General features: G+C 38.1%; 1 protein-coding gene across 1 annotated transcript; it reads right to left on the reverse strand.

The window, feature by feature from the left end:
• Positions 1-5,357: 5,357 nt before the first annotated feature.
• LOC149266790 (uncharacterized) lies at positions 5,358-6,140 on the reverse strand. Its single transcript, XM_089409103.1, has one exon. The coding sequence runs from the start codon at positions 6,138-6,140 to the stop codon at positions 5,358-5,360; it is 783 nt and encodes a 260-aa protein (XP_089265229.1).
• Between the last annotated feature and the right edge of the window lie 4,204 nt (positions 6,141-10,344).

Here is a 10,344-nt window from a genome sequence, read left to right on the forward strand (position 1 = left end):
TGGACTATTATTATCATTTTATTTTTATCATCTGATGAAACCTAGCTTGATCTATGGAATGTATTCTCTCATAATCAAAAGTCAAGTTTAATCAATATGCAAACAAGTAGAAGCAAAATCATGGGTTTGTAGGATAATAAAAAAACAATAAAAGGGTTTTGTTATTACTACTATCTTTTTATCATCAGTTGAGACCTAACTTGGAGAATAGGTATCAGGTCCTATTCTCTCATGTTCAAAATTGTATTCAATCAAACTTACTAAAGTTTCCAACAATTTCTTTATGAAATTGAAAAACCCAGGTATGAAGCTTCTTAGTCTGTTTTTCTTCTTATGAAGATTCTCATGAATTAATATATATAAGAGGCTAGAACTTACTTGTAAGGGCTGAGAATACTAGTAGAGATTGAAACCTTCCTTGAGATTGAAGATTTCGAGCTTGACTTGTCTTTGCATCTTTAAGACACTAAAAATTTTGTATGTTGTGACATGTGAAATATGAAACTTCTCTATTGAACATAAACATAATTTAGGAGCAGTGTTTGTATAATGGTTTATATTTATATCAACATCCCATTAAAGATTCAAATAACTCAAACCTAGAGGTGAAAAAAATGAACACATAGTAGAAAAATGAACACAATATTTCGAGGGTTTGGGGTATAGTAATATAGATACCAGTGCTTACCTTCTAGCACTTGAAATTTTGTAGGTAAGATTTATTTTCAAAAGGCGAAGACAGGTCCCTAATTAGTCTTTATTTTCAAATTTAAACCAATTTAAGAACATTCGTACATCAACTTTCACCACCGATTTCATTATTTCTAATGTGTTAGTCAACTCAGCTTAATGTATGGCTACGCCTCGAGAAACATCCATGAGATTGATACTCTCAGAAGCTGCAAAGTGTTACAATATTCTACTTCCTTATTCCCTTCATTAAAATCCAATTCATATTAGATATGGACTAGATAGTTCTCCATAGAAGATCTTGTAAAATTGACCTTTCACTCTCTACTTATATTACAACTCTCTTCATCATCATGCATGATAAATACATAATTTCAATGCCTTTTATGGGATTTGTAGAAGCATAGAATGAAATGATAAACAATAGTATAATTTCTTGTTGTCTCCTATCAATCATTCCTAAAATGTTAGATTAACGATTGGCCAAGATTAAGCTTTTTTGGTTGTGTAGAAGGCATAATCCTACTATGAGAAAGACTACTTCTTATGCTATATTCTATTATGTGCTTCAAAGTATAAAGTAAATTTGTGTATTCGTCAACAACAAGAGCATTATTATCTCAATTTTATGTAAAAGTATGATGCATCAATGAGGACATATGTTACATTGTGACAATATATTGTATTATAGTTAGTTTCAAGTCTATTTATCCATCAGTGTAGGGTACATTAGTTATATTTGTCATTTAAATTGATATTTCCAAGGGTCTAAACTAGGTGCAATATATTTCAAGGTTGTAAAATTATTTAAAATGTTGTATAAACTTTTCTTCTTTTGAACAGGAGGCAAAGTTGTCTCTTTGATTTATGGCATTGTCATTATCATGTTTTGCACCTTTGCATTTCTTATTTGGCTTTCCATATTACTAGTATTAAATAATTGAGGTCTGGGATCGAAGGCTCTTTTTCTCAAAGTTTTTCCTCTTGAAGGGAAGCTTGCCTAACATATATATATTGAAAATAAATTTCTTTCATTCGTTCACAAACAAGTCTTCCCTTTTTAGTTAATGCAAATGCAATCTTGGGATAAATCCACTGGACCAAGTCACATTACCTGACCAATAAGAACCATGTACATGCAATGATGAATTTGTAGCCAAATATCAAGGAGACTTGTATTAGAAATACCCAAGGATCTACCATCCATCCTGCTTCACACATATAAATCTCACGATAGTTTGATTTTTATCTTTGTTTTGCCATGCCCTTCGTTCAAGCTCTGTGGTCAAGTGAGTAAATTTGTTGCGATAATCTAATCTGTATCTATACTCAATTGTTTGGAATAGTGTGAATTTTATCACAATGCACTGGTATTCCCAATGGACAGGTTCCCTTGGTCATCGTGGGGTAAGTGTTTTAGTTTATAGTTGCACATCTATTTCTATGTCAATTTATTGGTCCTTGAAACTCTGATAAACTTGGGGTGAGCGGTTCTTTGGTGTTTTGATATTGTTTCTTCACTATAATACAGTTGCTCACTTCAGGGAAATCAATGAGGAGCGTCATTACAATAATCTTTCTTCTCGTTTTCTGTTTGTGGACTGTGCTTCATACTTTTATTGTTAAATTACTTGGATTGCAGATATGTTTTTTCTTGTCAAACAAAGTTCTACAAGAAAACACCACTTTATTTCTTACTAGCTTCCTGATGATCCGTGAAGGGTTTCGAGACGAGTAAGATTAAAATATCTCTCACATAGTTACAACCAAAAATATTTACCAATGATAATGTGCTTCTATCCTATAATTTCTTACGATTCCTAGTTTAGGTTTATTGCATCGTTACAAAGTTCACAGTTCACTAATGAAAGTATTATCCTCTCTTCCTTTTCCCCTGTAATTATTTAGGATTTTAGGGTTAGGTTATTGTACCAAGAGAGCCATGTGTTATACATGGTGGGGGTTGGGTTCATTGAATCTAGGGTCCATTGAATATGGAAATTAGTAGAGACTCATGTAAACCAAGTTCAATATCAATGCCAGGTTGCATATGTTGAGGTCACACAAATTGAGGTGCTCGATAAGGTGAGGGTGAAGGATTCATCAACACTCATTGTATTTATGGGTGGGTGGATTGAAAGTAGAATGCATTGAATACCAACACTAACACAAATATACCTAAACTTGAACACAAATTGAGGTGCTCTACTGCGTGATGTTAAATGATTTAAACACTTTTTGTCTGTATAGGTGAATTGAACGTACATTGCACTGATTATGAATACTAACACAGATCCATTTAAACCTGATCTGATATGTATATTTGGGTTGTGAATCTCGGTTGCATTTTTTGACAACATAGAAATGGTTCATGTATGAAACCTGAATATGCATACTTAGGCTTCACAATCTTGATGTGTTTGTCAAACTCGTATTTGGATGGGTTAGATGATAAGCATCTTGCTGCATTTGGAATTGTTGTTTTAGCTTCATTATATTTCATTGTTGATTTTTATTTGGGTAACTCATACCTCTTTTAATGCAAAAAAAATTCCAAACCATTAGCGAAAGCTCCATAGATAAATCTGAGAAGCATAAGGGAGTGGTGTTGGTTACAGGGGTAACAGGAATTGTATGAAATTACTTAGCAAAATTCTTGCCTTTATCTGATACTCCTGGTGGACCTTAGAATTTTATGGAGTTGCTAGGAGGGCTAAGCCAGATTGGTCTCCAGATAGTCCAGTGGAATATGTTCAATGTGATGTTTTAGATAGAGAGCAAAATTTAGAAAAGATCTCACAGTTGGAGGATGTCACCTATCTCTTTTGGATTGTTTAGGTTAGTAGAGAGACATAGGAGAAGAACTGTGTAGACAATGGAAGAATGTTAAGTAATGTGTTACATGCCCTCCTACCTAATGTAGATAATTTACCACATATATGTATTCAAATTGGGGGGAAATATTACATTGGTCCATTTGATGTAGTGGTAAAGAATCGTAAATATCAACCCTGTGAGGCACCCTTTCATGAAGAGCTTTCGAGGCTACCTGTGCCTAATTTTTACTACACTCTCGAGGATATTGTATTTAAAGCTGTAAAGAAGAAAGAAGGACTAATTTGGTCCATTCACCACCGGACACACATATTTGGCTTCTTTGCTTGGATCTTGATGAATGTTTTAGGCACATTGTGTGTTTACATTTCAATTTGCAAACATGAGGAGTTCCCTTTCAAGTAATTAGGGAACAATAATTCATGGGAACATTTTATGGATGCATCTGATGAAAAATTGGTTGCAAAACATGAAATTGGGGCTGCCACATATCCTTATCCAAAGAACCAGGCCTTTAATTGTGCTAATGGAGACATGTATAAATGGAAACGCCTCTGGAGATTACTCACATATAAATTTGATCTGGAAGCATTACCATATGAGGGTGAACGGTTCAGTCTGGTTGAGGTGATGAAAGGAAAAGGTTTGGTCTGGGATGCAATTGCCAATGAAAATAAGATCTTGGATTGAGCACTTGGTAAGGAAGTTGCACATGCCTCTATTTTGAGTAGATTGTTTGATTGTATTATGTTTAACAGTAACATTTCTTTTTCGTTCAATTGGGCTATAGTTAGATCACATAACATATCACATCCTTTTGCATCTATACTCTTCCTCCATATGCATTACCGACTTACGAAGTTTCCTTTGCAACATTTGGTGCAAATGCTAGTAATATCGATGGTAAAGTGGCGGTAAATATACATGGTTAAAAATCTTGTTATATTGTACGTATTAAGTTTTTATGTGCTTATTAATGAAATTTAAATATTGTTTCAAAATTATTATTTTAACTTATATGGTAAAATGAATTTTAATTTATAACTACTATTTATATATTATATATTTTAATGTGGTAGAGGTGTATATATATCTCAAAAGTGATTATAATATTTTTTCTTTTAGATCTAATAAAAAAATGTTTATAAATGAAAGTTTTTATTCAAAAATAAAAATAAAAAATGACACGAGACTTTTTTGGTTGACTCGTTTTAACCACACTAGATGGTTCAAAAAGTGGAGACCAAAAACGTCTCATGTGATTAAAAAAAATAAAAAATCTTTCCTCTATACACATTATGGATCACAAAAGCCTCAATTCACAAAAAAATGTTGCAAAATTAAATTCAAATAATATATTTTAAATATTTTGATTGTGAAATGAGAGATGGTTTTTGGGAATATTGTATTGATGATCCATAATATTGTAGCAAAACCTATTTACAAATTAATAATATCCATGACAAAGTTAAACATATTCTTATATTGTAAGTTTATTATAAGTATTAAAGTTTTTATTTGCTTATAATTAAATTTAAATATGATTACATAATCATTATTCTATTTTATAACGTAAAATGGATCTTAACTTATTGTTTTTTTTTTTAAACAGAAATGGATATGGTATTTCATTGACTGGGCGGCCTGAAGCCATGAAATCGGTTACAATAGGCTGGTGGATTTTCTGCTTGACTTTTCAGCCAGCGAACCATGCCCTCTACTCTAAACAGTCTCTTCTTTTTACATTTAGCATAGTGTGTTTTTGCTGCTAATTTCCCCAGATGGAAGATACATACAAACTGGTATAGAAGGAGACGGAAAAACATTTCACTTTAGGGAATTGGGTCCCAAAGGACTTTGTTATCTCTGAGAAGGGAACCAATGTCTAGTTGGGCTGCCTTATTTTCCTCGTTGTCTGCTTCTCTGTTGTTTGTTCTCAAGACATGGAAGAAATTCAGTTTCATAGTCTTTGTCAAGCCTTTGATCCTTGAGATTATTCTTGCAAGTTGTAGGTCCGTTGAGATGGAATTGTTTGCCAATGCTTGGATAATTACCTGGGAATCTCCAAAAACATTTGCCTCCTTATAGCCCAGTTCTTTGAGGAATTTGGATCCTTGGTAGAGGGCCATCGCTTCTGCTTGGATGCTTGTAGAGTGGCCTAATCCCCAAGCAAATCGGTGGACAACAGCTTCGTTTGGATTTATAATGATACCTCCGGCTCCCGCAATACCTGGGTTCCCTTTAACAGCCCCATCAAAGAAGAGCGATGGTAGAGTTTGGTTGGACAGCCAGTTTTGGAATTCTTGTTCGTTTTTCCTGATTTGCCAATCTTTGGAAGGAGGGGGAGAACTGTTTACTTTTGGGAATTTGAAGTTAAGAGCCAAACCAAGCTCTATGTCCTGTTGGCTTAAATTGGCATCATCCCCTTTGTCTTCCAACCACTCAGCTAGCTGGCATTTTGCTGCATTGGCCACTAATCTGAAATCCTGCTCTTTATTTCTAAAGATCCTTTGGTTCCTCTCCAACCATACTTGCCAACTGACAAATTTTGGTAAAGCGCTCCATGTTGATCTGACTATTTTATTTTTTGGAGGTTGGTCGGGGTAATTGGTCATCCAATTTGCAAATAATTAAGGGACTGAAGTGGGAAAGGTGAACTTATGATTCCAAGGGACTAGGAGCTCCTGCCAGATAGAGGATACGAATTTGCATTCAATCATAATATGAAGGGCAGTTTCAGGATTTTCCTTACATAAGGAGCATCTAGACGGCCCATGAAAGCCCCTTATCTACAGCCTGTCTTCAGTCAATATTTTCTGGTGGCAAAGGAGCTAGCAGAAGTGGTCAACCTTTGGGATTGAAGGAATTCTCCAGATACCATTCTAGGGAGCAGGATTGGGTGGCACATGAGGCCTCTCTAGGCATTTGGCATAGCCCTGAGATACAAAATAGCCTGAACGTTTTACTCCCCAGCCTCTCACATCGTGCTTGTTTTTTAGAGTAGGAGCAAGCCCATGCAAATGCGTGTATAGAGAATTCAGGTCAGGGCGAAGGTGGGTAGGAACAACGAGTTGTTTCCAACCAGCCCACGGGTTTTCCTCCCAATTCGAAAGATCCCACAGCGTAATTATATTGGCTTCTGTGATCCAACGTTGTAATACAGGCTTGCGCAGAACTTCAGCCAGTGGGGGTTTGTTAAGAATGCTATCTTTCCATATTTGAATACGCTTTCCTTGCCTGGAACCCAGAAAGCGTGATCTCGAATCAGAGAGCTGGTTTTGTATATGAATTTGCTGAAAGGGGTGTTAAAATTACTCTTGGGCTGGTCTAAGCATCGAGTTCTTGGTCCTCTGTAATATTTTTTCCATAGTGCAACTTGAACCCAGCCAGGATTTGGAGCTATGATCCTCCAAATTACTTTGGCTCCCATGGCTACGTTTTGTGCATTGAGATCTTTTAGATTCAAACCTCCATCCTGGAATGGTCTAGAGACAGTCTCCCAATTTATTAGTTAAAATATTTTCTCGTTTTGCTTCCCTTCCTTCCATAAAAATGTTTTGATTAAGTCCTCCATCTTTTTTATGATTCCTGCAGGTGCCAATAGGACTAAAAAATTGAAAAGAGGTAAACTGCTGAGGACAGATTTTATGAGAACCGTTTTCCCTGCTAAATTTAGCTAGGAGGACCCCCAAGCCTGCAATTTTTGTTTAAATTTGTCTAACAGTGGCAGCCAGTCCTTGCCCAACGCCCTTGAGTGAAAGATGGGCAAGCCCAGGTACTTGAACGAGGACCATGAAACAGAGATTGCAAATCCCAGGCAGCGAGCAATATAGTTTGCAGTAGAGGCAGGAATGTTCCAGCTGTATATGTGACATTTGGAGTTGTTTAGAACACTGCCTGAAATCTTACAGTATTCATCCAGGACTTCTTTGAACTTGGACGTTGAATGCATTGTTGCAGCCCCCAGTAAAATGGTGTCATCCGCGAAGAGCGCATGGTTGATGCTTTTGGCCCCTCTAGCTATGCATAGGCCAGCTAATTCATGATCCTGTTGTTTGCGTTGAAGATAGAAGCTGAGAACAGAGGCTTGAAGTACAAAAAGGAGAGGGGACAGGGGGCACCCCTGCCTCAGCCCTCTAGAGGCTTTGAAGAAGTCAGCTGCCCTTCCATTTACCAGTGGGGCAATCCATGGCTCCGATATGCAGGCTCTAATCCATTTGATAAAGCTTGGGCCGAACCCCATTTTTTGCATAACATCAAACAAAAAACTATGTCTAACTCGATCAAAAGCATTTGCAAGATCTAGTTTGACAACCATACCTTTCTCCTTGCGGTGGAGGCTGGAGTGAATCACCTCTTGGACCAGCACGAAGTTATCCACCAATTGCCTGCCTTGGATAAAACCACCTTGATTATCGGGGATGATTTTGGGGAGGATCCTTTTCAGCCTATTGGATATCACTTTAGTTATGACTTTATACCCAATATTACAAAGAGAAATTGGGCGAAATCTGCTGAATGTATTTGCTCCTTTCTCTTTGGGGATGAGAGCGAGAAAGGCTGAGTTTGTACTGCCACCTATCTTTTGACAATCCTGATATTTCTGTATCATTTTGTACAAATCTTTTTCTACGATCTGCCAACAAACCTGGAGGAACTTAGGCGTGAAACCATCAGGACCTGGGGCTTTATCCGGGTCCATTGAGAGTAGGGCTTCCTTAACTTCCTTTAGAGTGATTTTTTCTTCTAGAGACTGGTTCATTTTAGAGGAGATCATGAGAGGGACAGCGTCCAACTAGGCAACGTTGACATCAGCTCCAACTTCTTCTCTGTACAACTATTCAAAGTGGGCTGTTGCTGCCTTTTTTATGCTGATAAAGTCCTTCAGTACATGATTGGCTTCCTTTATCTCGCTGATGGAGTTGCGGCCTTTCCTGGATTGGGCTTGTTTATGGAAGAATGAGGAATTTATATCTCCAGATTTGAGCCAGAGGCTCCTAGATTTGAGCCTCCAGAATTCTTCCTGTGCAAACAGGCCTTGTGGAGACTTTGCTGAAGTTTGGCCTCCTTTTCCAATTTGGCCTTAGTAATTTCCGCTGTTTCAAAGTGCAGATGTTGTATTTCTAGCTCACTTTGGATTTTTTTCCTTTCCGCTGCCGGGTTAGGTAGGGTTTTGGCCCAAGCTTTTAGCATGATTTAAACTCTTCTGATTTTTTCCTCCCATACAAAAATCGGTGATCCATTGACTGGCTTCTTCCAGCACTCTCTGATTTTATCCATAAAGTCTTTTTCTTTGATCCATAGGGAGCTGAATTTGAAGGGAATAGGTCCCAAGTCCTTAGTAGTCATTAGTTCAAGGCTAATGGGTTTATGATCTGATATGCTTCTGTGGAGAATACGCGATCTGGCTTCTAGACCAAGGAGAAGAAAGGAGCTTTGCACTAGAAATCTGTCCAGTCTTGCTGCTATATGTCCTGGACCAACCCTCTTGTTTGTCCACGTGTATTTGCCGATTGTTGGCTTGATGTCTATCAGATCCCAATTTTGCATGAGGTCTTCTACTGTTTCTCTTGCTGGGTCTCTGACTATACTGCCTCCTCTTTTTTCTGACGAAAGGAGGGTAAGGTTGAGGTCCCCGACTATAATGACGTTTTCCAAATTTTCCTGATCTGCCAGGTCTTTGATGGAGTCCCATCATGTTTGCTTTTCACCTGCATTGTTAGGGGCATATACATTGACCAGAATAATAATTTCCTTAGTTTCTAAATGCTGTAGCTTTAAAAGAATCCAATGAGTATTCAGGGACTCAGAGATAAGGGAGAACTTATTTGAATTCCAGAGTGATCCAAGTCCTCCAGATGCTCCACGGGCGGAGGTTGCATACGCTCCATCTTTTTTCCAAAACTTTCTGCTTGCTTGGAGGAAGGCTGTATCCTCCAGCTTTGTCTCCTGGATGAGAAGAATGTCTGGGGCTTCCAGCCTTATTAGGCTATTCATTGCTTCTTCTTTAGATTTGGAGCCCATTCCCCTACAATTCCAGGAGACTATCTTCATCATTTACTTTTGCTGTGGTGAGCTCCTTTGGAGCTCTGGGTATGGTTCTTCTTCATCTTTGGGGTTTTTGCTAGAAGTTTCTCTAGCATTGGCTGGTTGCCCTAGAGCTTTTCCTTGTATGTTTCTTGCTCCCTTTTTTCTTTGGATGACATTCGACCTCTTGTAGACCTTCTGGGGGTGGACTGGGACTCTCCTATTTCCACTTCTTCCTCTGAGTCCTCGGACTCTTGGGTTTCCTCCTCATCTTCCGATGTCTTCCCTTTAGTCCTCTCTGGTTCGCTTTTAGATTTGGGCGGGGAGACTTCTTTCTCAGTTTCAGTCTCCTTAGTGGTCATGTTTTCAGATCCCAATATCTCAAATTTATTTCCTTGGTTCTCTATGGGTGTGGGCTGAGCAGGGCTCGGCTGAGTGGCTCTGGGGTTAGTATTTGTAGTTTTCCTGAATGCCGTTTTGGATCTTTTAGCCTGATTCCATCCTTCTTCTTTCCCTTTTTCCTCTACCCCTTTGGACGGACAATCTCTAGCGAAGTGTCCATATACTTGACACTTCCGACATTTGAATGACAGCAGCTCATAGTCCAATTTCTGTACATGCGTCCAGGGACCAACCCTTATTTTGATGGCTTCTAGTAGTCCGACCTCCAGATCAACCTCCACACAGATTCTAGCGCAGTCGTACTGGTCCTTGCTATTGGCCTTGTCTATGAACTTACCAAGGGTGTTTCCGATGTGTTTCAAAGAATCCCAGTTCCAGCAATGGACCGGG

The sequence above is a fragment of the Pinus tabuliformis genome, chromosome 6, assembly GCF_031772625.1.
Source record: "Pinus tabuliformis cultivar Carrire ecotype Pingquan chromosome 6, CPIR1, whole genome shotgun sequence".
In the NCBI taxonomy this organism is placed as follows: domain Eukaryota; kingdom Viridiplantae; phylum Streptophyta; class Pinopsida; order Pinales; family Pinaceae; genus Pinus; species Pinus tabuliformis.

Coding starts and splice junctions, on each gene's coding strand:
- LOC149266790 (XM_089409103.1), bottom strand. CDS start 6,140: ATGACCAATTACCCCGACCAACCTCCAAAAAATAAAATAGTCAGATCA.